This window comes from Aplysia californica, unplaced genomic scaffold, assembly GCF_000002075.1.
Source record: "Aplysia californica isolate F4 #8 unplaced genomic scaffold, AplCal3.0 scaffold00699, whole genome shotgun sequence".
Lineage (NCBI taxonomy): Eukaryota > Metazoa > Mollusca > Gastropoda > Aplysiida > Aplysiidae > Aplysia > Aplysia californica.
The window spans coordinates 335,563-347,864 of record NW_004797969.1 but is presented as its reverse complement, the minus strand read 5'-3'; the positions used below and the strand labels follow the sequence as shown (position 1 = coordinate 347,864).

At 41.8% G+C, this 12,302-nt stretch overlaps 1 protein-coding gene across 1 annotated transcript in view; it reads left to right on the top strand.

Annotated features, from left to right (window-relative positions):
- The window catches only part of LOC101846249 (O-acyltransferase like protein), a gene marked incomplete in the record, with an annotated part of 33,733 nt that extends 22,933 nt beyond the window's left edge, over positions 1-10,800 (top strand). The window contains 6 exon segments of the mRNA XM_005108557.3: positions 1,178-1,257; positions 3,274-3,384; positions 5,769-5,901; positions 6,770-6,959; positions 8,276-8,418; positions 10,533-10,800. Of these exon segments, the coding sequence (XP_005108614.2) occupies positions 1,178-1,257; positions 3,274-3,384; positions 5,769-5,901; positions 6,770-6,959; positions 8,276-8,418; positions 10,533-10,646 (771 nt within the window).
- Positions 10,801-12,302: the final 1,502 nt, after the last annotated feature.

The window sequence follows — 12,302 nt, the reverse complement described above, 5'->3', positions numbered from 1 at the left end:
CCCCCCCATCCTCCCCAATCTCAATAACCATAAAGACGAAAAGCTTTCACCAACATCTCCAGTTTTCTGTCCCAGAAAGGCACAACTGCAACACCGACGTGCCCTCACAATGACCCGAGATGTCGCACACTTGGTCAACCAGCTCAAAAAGAGACGATTGCACTTTACTTAACTTTCGTTTTAGTAAGAGTTTCACGGCTCTTTTAACACAATAAGGTCACATACGTCCTAAGGTTAGACAGGTGTTACAAGAAAGTAACATGCACAAAAAAGGAAGCGAGATTTTTTAAAAAGGACTGTAGACGTTCGATAGGAAAGAAAGAGCAAACTACACCAGGGCACTAGCCAACCTCTCAGACACTTAATTAACTCACACCAAAAAAACCAAGTAGCAGACATAGATGAAACAACCAGTAACAAAATAATCTGACAGAAGAAAAGACGTTGTCTGATGGAGTAAAAAGAAGCGCATGAACACAAAAAAAGTGAAAATGGTGAAATGGTGTTGGTTCAATGGTTAAGAGGCGGTACCTCCGAGTTTAACGTCAGTCTCCGAACGGACCGAGCCAAGTGGGAAATTCGTGTAAAGTGCCTTTCCCAAGGACATAACGTTGGGCCAAGCTGAGGCTCCAACCCCGAACCCGCAATCACAATTATAAGTAAGACAGAAATATCAGAGGGAAAACAAAGAAGCAGGACCTGGCAGTGGCGTCCTCCAACCTCCCGCAGAAAATGACCTAAACAACCCGCTACCTCAGAACTGCACACAGTTCTGTCGGACTTTTTTGGCCGTTTAAGTTGCAGAGACCTTGAAGTCGGAATCAAATACTCTATTCGCTCTTTCAAAATCGTAAGATTATGAGGCTTCGTTATATCAAGACGTTCAAACTGCTGTAAAACTCCAAATTTTTTACTTCAAATTTCTAAAAATTGGGCACTGAGCAGATATAACTTTTTAAATCTGGGGTAGCTTTGTGCTAGTAAAAAGTAAGACAGAAACATCAGAGGGAAAGTAAAGGAGTAGGACCTACAAGTGGCGCCCTCCAACCACCCGCAGTATGTCTTAGACAATTGTAATAATTTGCTACCAGTGGCGCTCTCCAACTACCCGCAAAAATGATTTTTTGACAACACAATCTGCCATGGCCATGACGAAATGTTCTTTTTTCTGTTACAGTGTATGGGGCAGAGCTGGTACCTGGCTAATGACATGCAGTTCTACTTGGTCAGCCCTCTCCTGTTTGTTCCATTATACTAGTGAGTCTGTTCGTTTATACTAGTCAGTCTGTTAGTTCCATTATACTAGTGAATCTGTTAGTTCCATTATACTAGTAATTATGTTCTAGTGAGTACCTCGGAATAATGTTTCAAAACGTCACATCACCCCCACCCACCCCACCCATGTGGGCTTCTGGGTTTGTTTGTTTGTTGTTTTTTTGTGTTTTTTTTGGGAGGGGTAGTTTGTTCGGGGTTGTTGTTGTTTAGAGGGGTTTTTTGGGGGGGTTTTCCCAACAGTTAGAATAATATTCCTGGAGCTGGAGTAATGGGGTGTTCACACATACAGGAGTAATGGGGTGTTCACACATACAGGAGTAATGGGGTGTTCACACATACAGGAGTAATGGGGTGTTCACACATACAGGAGTAATGGGGTGTTCACACATACAGGAGTAATGGGGTGTTCACACATACAGGAGTAATGGGGTGTTCACACATACAGGAGTAATGGGGTGTTCACACATACAGGAGTAATGGGGTGTTCACACATACAGGAGTAATGGGGTGTTCACACATACAGGAGTAATGGGGGTGTTTACACATACAGGAGTAACGAAGCGGAGTAAGTCCAGCAGGTCGGGGCTACTCTGGATACGTTAACGCCAAGCAACCGGCCTCCCTCTACGAGTGATATTTCATGCTCACCGTGTGAAATTATTACACGGGAAGCTTGCCAAACATTTTCAAACAAGTTTAAAATTTTCGCCTAGCGAAAAATGAGTCGCCCAGTCAATAACTCGCTCGGGGAAAACTCGGGGAGGACTCGGGAAGTGTGAGAAATAGCTCGGCGTGCAAAGCTGCATACGTTGCCGAGTGAGAGTGACACGCCGACGAGATATGAAAGAAAGTCATGTTAAATTTCATACTCTGCGGGTTAAATTATTGCTCGTTGTGTAAAAATCTTGCACGGGGAGTCTGGGTTACTCAAGCACGGTGTGCAAAAGTTGACACAACGAGCATGTAACTATTTCCTGTTGCCAAGTATCGAAGAGGGACAACCAGCTTGATGTCAGGTTCCAGTGACTGCTTGCAGAAAGTGTTTGCCTTGTGGATGGTGGGACCAATTTTCTCCAGTAGTTCTTGGAAAAACTCTGGAGAAGCTCTGATGAGGTTTCTGAAGGATGCCACATCTTCAGCTTGCAGTTCAGCCATCAGCTTCTCAAAACTGTCCAAACTCATATTCTAACCCATCAGGTCTTCCTCTTCCTCATATTCCTCTTCTTCCTCCTCTTTTCCTCTTCTTGTACCAGCACAACTGCAAGGGCACCATTATTCTGTATACATGAAGTACACGTTCATCTTCTGTGTCATATGAGACATGTTGAAGGATTGAGCACAAACACTTATATAAACCTCCTTAAATATTATAACATTGCACGCCGACTAACACGGCGACGGGTCGGAGAGATGGTCAGCATGGACGGTGAGTTTGTCATGACGTCAGGGAATGAAATTTTACTAGTCCGCTGCGCTTCTTGGCTCTGCAAGTGACTAGGATTCAAACTATATTGCTCGGCAAGACACTCGGTGATATGCTCGCCTTCCTAAATTAATGCTCGGCGAGCGTCTCTTCGAGTGCTCACCGACACAATAATGTCAATAGTCATGGCCAGATGCTCGTCACGATTAAACGCGAAAATGGCATTATCTTATCGGGAATTGCTTGTCGACTCTACTCCTGTATGTGTGAACACCACATAAGCAGTATATTATTATATTTAAAATGTGCAGTTATCTTTTACAACTTGATATCTTATTTCAGAGTTAGAACTTTTCAACTCTGCCACTCTCTGTCTCTCTCTCTGTCTCTTTATCTCTCTCTCTCTCTCTCTCTCTCTCTCTCTCTCTCTCTCTCTCTCTCTCTCTCTCTCTCTCTCTCTTCCCCATTTTTATCAGCCCCCACCCCCCTCCCCCACCTCACCCCCCCCTTTTATTAAACCAAAACTAACTCATCAATACGTCTTTCCTCCACCTCCCTCCTCGCCCCACCTGTAGCAATATGTACGCAGGCCTAGCAGTGTGTGGGACGGTTCTGTTGTCCAGCTGGATAGTGACTGGTGTCCTCAGCTCAGACAAAGATTGGATAGCCTCGGAATTTGCCATGACGTGAGTATTTTTGTCGCTTACGCACGTTAGTTTTTTTATGTTTTTATGTTATACTACCTGGGCACCCTTTCGATGAAAGGAATGATCGGTGCTTGAATATCAACTAAAAATCATTGGCCTACTATATTTACATTCTACTGGAATGGGGCAATAAATTTGGAGAGATGCAAAAAATTATAAGGTCTAGATCTATACTCTCAAAACAAAATGCGCCTCGCGAAATATCACTTCCGGATTTTCTAAAATTACAGAGACAGAAGTGTCGGCCTACAAAAGCGATCGGCGAAATAAAGAAATTTAGATTTTTGCAGCAAAACTGTCTCAAAACTGAAAAAACCAAGGGCGTCATGCTCTGGAGAAAATTTTAAAGAATCTTTTGGCGAAAACCACATGTCGATCGATGCAGCCATTAAACAGCCGTTTGAATAGCAACATTCGGCCACCACAAATAGATAATAGATATTGATTTGTTGTTGTTGTTTTGTTAATTTTTGTTGTTGTTGAGTTGTTGGTGGGGGGTTTTTTTTGTTTTTTTTCTCCCTGTTGTTTTGTTTTTTTAGTTATTTAGTATGCGTTTCTCATCACGATTTCAACACAATTACATCACAGTGTTGTTTGTTGTTGTTGTTGCTGTTATTGCTGATGTTGCTGTTATTGCTGATGTTGCTGTAGCTGTTGTTGTTGTTGTTGTTGATGATGATGTTGTTTTTGTTGCTGTTGTTGTTGTTGTTGTTGTTGTTGTTTTTGTTATTGTTGTTGTTGTTATTTTTTAGGGGAGGTTAAAATAGATTTGTTTAATAAGCGTTTTAAGTCCCTTACAACGTAACTAAATCACAGTTCCTTTTTCCTTGGTTTAGTTTTTATTTTTGTATGTTGTTTTTTATGGGGGGGGGGGTTGGTCTTAAATTTATTAAGCAAGCTTTTTCCATCACTTATAACATAAGTGCGGAAGATTAAAAGTGTTGCACACAATGGGAGAGGTAAATAGCATAATTTATTATTATTATTATTATTATTATTATTATTATTATTATTATTATTATTTGATAGGTCAGCTCTATTCGGACTTGGGTCCGAATATAATTTTTATCTATTAGGACTCGAGTCCAAATATGGGCTGTATCTATTCGGACGCGGGTCCGAAAAAAAGGCTTTATTTATTCGGACTCAGCTTTTAAGGGAGTTATGTGAGTGTTAGGAGGTTACATTATATAAATGTCATGGGGGGGGGGGGTGTTGCGTAAAACCAGAATTAGAACTAGAATTGCCAACTAGAACTGTGTAAATGTGTCAAAAGTCAAAAGACTGCACTCTCATTAGATCTACCCAATGTCTTTCCACATATTTAATTTCATTTTGTTGTGTGTAATAGTTTTTCTGTAATTTTTTTTTTTTTTTAATTACATCGAACAAAATCGACAGCCGAGGCCTCTTCCCACACCTCTTTCCCCAGCAAGCCGGGAGTGCAAGATCGCTACGCGCAATCTCATTGGTCGACATAATTAACTTTGCCCCCGGCAAGGTCAGCTCAACTTAGTCGTTCAGTTCATACTAATGATGCAGGGAGGGCCAGTTTAGATAGATATAGATCTAGTAACGATATTAAAGCACACGTCTCGACTGTTATCTTTGTAATCGAAAAACAGTTCGTACATGCTGGAAATATTTAGGAACAAGGGTCAGAAGTCGGAACGGACGTCATGCTGGACTCAATTCAGAGACCAAAATTTAATTTTTCTCTATTCTGACTCGAATAGTCACTTCGTATTTGATAACAAAGAAGGAGCAAACCACTCTAGAGCATGCGGCTCTCGTGGCCAAGAGGTTAAGGTGTTCGCCTCTCATATATTCAGTAGGTGCCGGGTTAGAATCCGGAATTTTTTTCTGTTCTAAATTTTGTCTCCTTTCTCCTCCTTTCCTGCTCTCGAGCAATGTTCTGTCGACTGCTTTTGCCTCCGCTTTCTGCCCCCGTCCCATCTCCTACTTCTCCTTTGTCCCCAATTCTGGGCTCCTGACTCATTCTGCAGCCTTTTTACTGCTATTCCATGGCTCCTTGTTACTGCTGTCTTTCAGCCACACCCTTCAACTTATGGTAGGAAAGACCTACACCGACATTGGTGAAAAATCCCAGAAGTCCCGTTAACAAGCTGTGCAAATTCAAGATCCCTTGGTGGTCCAAAAGTAGGCCGCGGCCACCACCGAGGCAAAATTCAAAATCTACTACAAACTGAAAATATTAAATGTGTCCCACGTGCTCATAATAATGACCTTTTGCAGTTGCGAGTGCCGTATGTAAACACTTACAACAACAACAAAACTACCAAAAAATACTAGAGTACCCATCAACCACCAGCGTCCAAATTGTGCCAGCCTGTTGTCCTCAGGTTCACTAACCCACAACTGGAGAGATTTACAGACTACTACATAGCTCCCTACACCAGAGTAGGACCCTTCGTCATTGGGATTTTGGCCGGCTACCTCATGGCGCGACACGGCGGCCAGATCGCCATGAAGTGGGTAAGGCCTGCCCTTCTTTACTCTGACAGCTTCATGATTTACACTTAGTTCAGTTTAGTTTAGTCTAAGTTGAAAGTTTTGCACCACTTGCAACACAAATAGGTCACAAATAGTCGGATGCCAGGCGCTTAGTTTGGATTACTTTAAGTTAGAGTTTTGCTCGTGCTTGCATAGCTGATTATTTGTAATATCTTTCGTCCTTAGGTGTCCTAGTTGTGTTGCAAGTCCCATAGAACTCTTACTAAAACAATACCTTGCAACATCTTTAGTCCTAATCCTTCCCCCTTCTTTTTGTGTTGTTACTCTATTGTGACACTTCTAATTTTCGGCACTAATAAGGCCCAATTGTGTTGCAAGTACCACAAGCGCTTGTAACACAAATAGGTCAAATAAGGGCCGAAGATCAGAGGAATTACTAGAGAGTAACATAACAAAAAATAGGAGAAGGGGTGAGGACGCAATATGTTTGAAAGAAAAGAAGATGTTTGACTCTTCCATCGAGCCCCAGTCCCTCCAAAAAATAACCAAAAAGCCTCCTTATTTGGGTAAAATTGAGTTTTAAAAAATATGGTAATCTACATAATGAACCGGAAATACTTCACAGTGCAGGATCTGATATTTCACAACACAAATCGATAGGAATGGGCTATTTCCTATGTGGTGCAGCGTGGTGCCACAAACTTATATGATTGGCTGAGCTGTTGCTATGGCAACCGGCCTTTTGGTTGTTTAGAGTTCCCATTGGAGAGTAGTAAGATTCTCTGAGCTCCAATTCGAGATAACACAATCCTTGTCGTATATTTTGCACAGTTGTTGTCGTATATTTTGATAAGCTTTATGTAATTTGTTGCCCATTTTACATCGGCAGTACGTGGTGGTCATTGGCTGGGCCGTTGCCGTGGCAACTGGCCTCGCGGTTATTTATGGTATCCATGACGACATAACTGCTGAGGACCCCAGCTCTACAGAAGTTGCTGCTCTCTACAACACTATGGCCAGGTCGGCGTGGTCTGTCGCCATCAGCTGGGTCGTCATTGCCTGTGCTTCTGGATACGGAGGTGAGAATTCGGTTGGTTTAGATACATTTTTGATATTGCAATATTGTGTAGCTTATCAAGTGTATCTTCAAACCAACCTTAACATACCAGTGCCAAACATGGTCCCTAAACAATGCACAAGAAAGAAAAAAAGCAGTGCATGCGAAATGAGGTGTCTCTGCAAAGTCATCAATGCCAGAAGAGACCGCATAAGGAACGAGAACATACGCCTACAAACCGGAACACCACCAGTAATAAATTCCAGTCCGTGTCAAAGAGTCAAATGGTTCGGACATCTAACCAGAAAGTGACAGAAACAACTAGCCACAAGAGCTTACCACTACCGCGAATCCTGCTTCAAATCTAGAAAAAGAAAAAGTAGAACCTGGCTGGACGGGGTTCAAAAGGTCGTGGAACAACATAACATATCTGTCACAGACGCCACACATTTAGCACAGGACTGAAACCAGCACCTTCCCTCGACATCCCAAGGATACCAGGGAAAGGAAAAAGTAAAAGTAAGTAACAGAGTCAGTCTTTCAATCGCGAGAAGAATCAGCGACACGGCTTACGAGAGACCTGCATGGGTGGTTATCGGGAGCTCTAGTGTTGTTTCCTTTTCCTTTTCCATCAAACATCTACCGTCCTTAACACTCCTCCTTCTATCCTTTGTTTCTCTAACAACACCTCTAAACCTCGGCACTTTTATGATCGGTTCTTCAGTTGCCGTAAACCTCATACTCAATCAGAACTAAGAAAACTGCAGCTAAAAAGGCACCAACCAACGTTAAAACTGAGGAAGACTTTGTGCCAAAGATTTAAGAGTCAATATAATCATTATGATATTATACATCTAATATTCGCCTCATATGGGTAAGATATCCGTTAAGAGTCTAGATGAAATTTTAGAATTTTGATACTATATTTGTAGAATGGACTCAAATTGCCATTGCTCTGTTATTGAGACACGTTGTAAAATGGACTCAAATAAATTCCCATTGCTCTGTTATTAAGACATCTATAATGTAATTGTAGTAATATTACTACCCCCATTGACACAGTTTGGATCATACATACGTATATGTTCTTAACAAAATTTTAACACGAAGAGCCAAAGTCCAAAACCAAGTAGTATTTAGGGATTTAAAAAAAAAAGAAAAACAAAACAATACAAACAAAACAAAAACAACCTGACATTCCTTTCAACGTTTACTCCCCTTTAACGTTTGAGGTATTTCCCTGGCCCCTGTAAAATTGTGACAACTAATTACAACCTTTTCTGACTCAAACGACGTTTTAAATAGTAGAGAAATGATTTATTCCCCCCCCCCCCCCAGGTCCTGTGAACTGGCTCCTGTCGTGGAAACCGTTGATCGTGCTGAGTCGTCTGTCCTATCTCTGCTACCTGATCCACCCGTACATCATGTACATCTACTTCGGCAACCATGGAGATGCCTTCATGTTCAACGACTCCAACATGGTAGTTTTATTCTTTGTTGGTGTTTGTTTGTTTCGTTGGGTTTTGTTTGTTTGTTGGTTGGTTGTTTTTGTTGTTGTTGTTGTTGTTAGGTTCTATTCTGCTTTTGTATATTCCTCATGAGCTGTCGTTTGCAATTTGCATCAACCAAAACGTCTTCATTTGTTTTTCTAGCTGTCCATGGTCGCAAAATCTCAATGCCGTCTCGCCGTCGCCAATTCGGGTTCAGGGGTTTGCGTGACGTCACGCAGCATGTGTCTTTTGAACCACAACTCTGTCGCCTCAATTGTTCTTTCCAGCTGCCTAATGATTGTCCATACACCCGTATAATAGGATTGGCTCGATGTAACTATTTTATTTTTTTTTAACACCATAAAAATCCTGCATTATCCAGATCTTTCCCCTTCACACATCTGTGTTGGGCCGCCACCAAGCAGGTTGCCCTGGGTTTACCCTTGCCTCGTTTACCTCCAATTTTGCCAGTGAGAGCTAGATATTCGAGGCCTTCATTTTCATATCTATTCAAGTGTCCCATAGGAGAGATCTACACCCAGCCTTTTCGGACAAGGACGAAAAATCTCGGAGATCCTATGTGCAAGTTGCGAACGTTAAACATCCCTTGGTGGTCTAAAATCGATAAGAGTAGATTTCCGCCGCCACCCAGGCCAAATTCAAAATGTCCTACCAACTGAAAGTGTTTAGTGTGTCCTGTACGCTCATATGACCTTATGCAGTTGCGAGCGCCGTAAAACACTTACCAAATATTTTTAAAGTGTCCCATTAACTTCACTTGTCTTTTCCTGATTGTTTATAACTCCTTCATAGCCTATATGACGTACGCCGTTCGTCACTTTTTCTTACACGACGAACGAGCGAAGATGTGCGTTATTCGTCATGCCCTGTGAAGCGCGAGGACCATGATGACGAATGCCGTACATTATAGGTTTTAATCTGCATAATAATGCTCCTATTAGAAACATTTCGCAAAAACAAATTGCAGATTCTCATTTGGGAACAGTTTTTTTTTTTACAAAGAAATCTTTTTACTTTAGATATAGTTCGTTGTATTTGCAAACGGGTCTAATCGTAAGAAACTGACCACTAAATCTAGTGTTAGGGCGATAACATAGAGAACACCGAAACTTAAGCGGCTGAAGATCGGCGCTGACAGGCGCCAGTAGGTGTCTGATTGACTCTACAGAGAGGGCGCCTAAGGCATAGATCTAGATCTAAGAAAAAAAATTACACCACAACACAGCTGGTCTTTATGAAGCATTTATTTGAGGATTTTAAAAAATTGAAATTCTTAAAATATTGCTTAAAGTGTAATTCTGCTCGGTTGCCACCCCAATTTGACGACGCTAATTTCACAAATGTAATTATTGTAATTAGTTTTTGTCTACCGTGAAGCACCAGCTCTGAAATGACCATTTAAAATTGTCCCCAGTCCAGGTGGGTGACGTCACGCAAACTGCTGTACCCGAGTTGGCGACGGCGAGACGGCATTGAGAGTTCGCGACCTCAGTGCTTTCTTGTCGCATCTCCTTTTTAAATAATAGTGAAAACAGTTCACAACAAAGAGTGAGCTTAAGAAGTAGTCACATTTTCACTGTTAAAAAATGGAGATACGACAAGAAAGTACTGAGGTCGCGAGTAGACAGCGAGGCGCCCTTCCCAGTTTTTGGGCGTAATAAGAATGTAGTTTGGATTTCGATAAAGCCGACAACGCCGATCGGTGCTTAAAGCCGCCTGCAGTTTGCCAGCTCTATGTGGGGCAAGGTGGAAATCATAAGGGAATTTTTATACTTATCGGCACTTACTGAGTCAGTCTCCGAAAATAGCATTCTCTATGTTTTCACCCTTAGTCTGTGTCCCTGGAAGTTCCAGTCTGTCCATTAAGCACAAACTGACTCTGTGTCACGAAGGGGTTAATTGGCGAGCGGCGCACGTGGGCTTTTTGAAGTACTACTGGTACTTCCTTTGATTTCTTTCCATTCCAAGAAATTCTCAGCAGTCTAGTAACTACTAAGGAACCACACGTTGCTTGCTTCTTATTTTATCTCCCCTGTATTATGTGATTGTAATCCACGGGTTTTCTTCCTTCTATCTCTCCCCAGATAGTTAGCTTTGTGGGCCTGTTGGGTATCTCGTGTATGTGCGCCTTCCTTCTTCATCTGGCCGTGGAGACGCCGATGGTGGAGCTGGAGAAGACTTTTCTCAAGAAGCATTGATGCTGTTGGGACATCGGTGGATTGTGTTTTTTTGTGGGCGGGGGCGGGGGTAATTTCTCTGAGTTTATAGGAGATAATACTGATTGTTTCGTGGTTTTTTAATGCTTTGTTTCTTGTTTTTCTTATTGTTTTGTTTTGTTTTTGTTTTGTTTTGGGGGGGGGTTGGGGGTATGTTTGATAGTTTGGTTGTTTTTTATGCGTTTTCTTTTTGGAGAGGGGGGGGGGATAGTTTGTTTGTTAGTTTCTGAGCGTCGTTAAAAGCTATAACAAGAATACGATAACGGTGTCTCAAGTGTATGTGTGCCTTCAGACTTCACCCTGCTATCGAGACGCCGATGGTCGAGGGAGAAAAAAACCTCTCTCCGCAAACACAGATTGGTGGTGTTGGGACACTTCTTGTGGCGTCGGTAGTCTGGAAGTTAGGCTACAGGACTCTTAATCAGCAGATTTTATTGTTAGAAAAGCATTGCACTTTGATCGTTTTTCTGTTGTTTCCTATATCAAACATGGTGAGTGGCGTCGATAGTCTAGTGGCTAGGCTACCGGACTCGTACTCTTGAGATGGCAGGATCGGGGGTTCGAGCTTCAGCTCGGTGAGACGTTGTGTCCTTGGGAAAGGCACTTTACACGAATTGCCCACACTCAGCTCGTTCCTTTCGGAGATGGACGTTAAACTCGGAGGCCCCTCCTCTTACATAACTTTACAATGTTGATAGGGGCGTTAAATCTATACCATTTCAGAATGGTCAAAAGTACGGTTGTCTGGGGGGGGGGGGGGGGTAAAGAGGGGGGCTATGGGAATGGGTTTCGTAAGGGAAGATGGAATGTGCGTGTGTTTTGTTTTTGTTTGTTAGCTAGTTTTTTTACGAGATGTTTTTCTTTTTTTCGAGGGAGGAGGCATGTGCCGTTTTATTTTATGCAATGTATTTCGAGGTGGTTGGTTTTTTTTTTTATTATGCTTTATTCATTTGGGGGGGGGGGTTGTTTTTGTTTTGTTTCTTTAGGGGGAGGTGTTGGTTGTTTTTAATTAACCGAAAAGTGGTGTTCTTTGTTTTGCGTTCTTTTTTCGGGAACACAGAGAGTTGTCGCTAAAGAGATTCACATCGACACGAAAAAGGAAAAACAGTTTAGGGTAGTCCAAAAGCACCTTTCTTAGAGAACAGACGGATGACGATAAAAGACCAGGACAATGTATGTTTTTAAGAGCACTCAAATAGATAGAGAAATGAGGAACCATGCTCGTCGATGTTTGCTTCATATATATGGCACTCCCTGACTATAAATTGATTATTAAACCATATCTTTATTATTGTAAAGGTTGTTGGTTTTTTTAAGTGATCTTAAGCGTACAGATAGAACATACCATGAATGTTGTTTTCCGTCTGAAGGAGCACCCGAGTCCAGCACTAGTAAGACCAATACTGTTGTAAGCTGACAAAACGCCTTTTTTAAAATTCTTAGGTGTTTAGAGATAAAGGGGCTTTTGTCAGCTTCACTTTAAAAATAACGTTTGTCAGACATTTGAATTCTAATTTATTCAAAATCTAGTCACAGTTTCACTCTGATTTTTTTCACGCAAGTAGGGTAACTGATCAGGCTTTCGATTTAACAAATAAAAAAACTGGCACCTATAACGAAAAAAGGCATTTTGCCAGC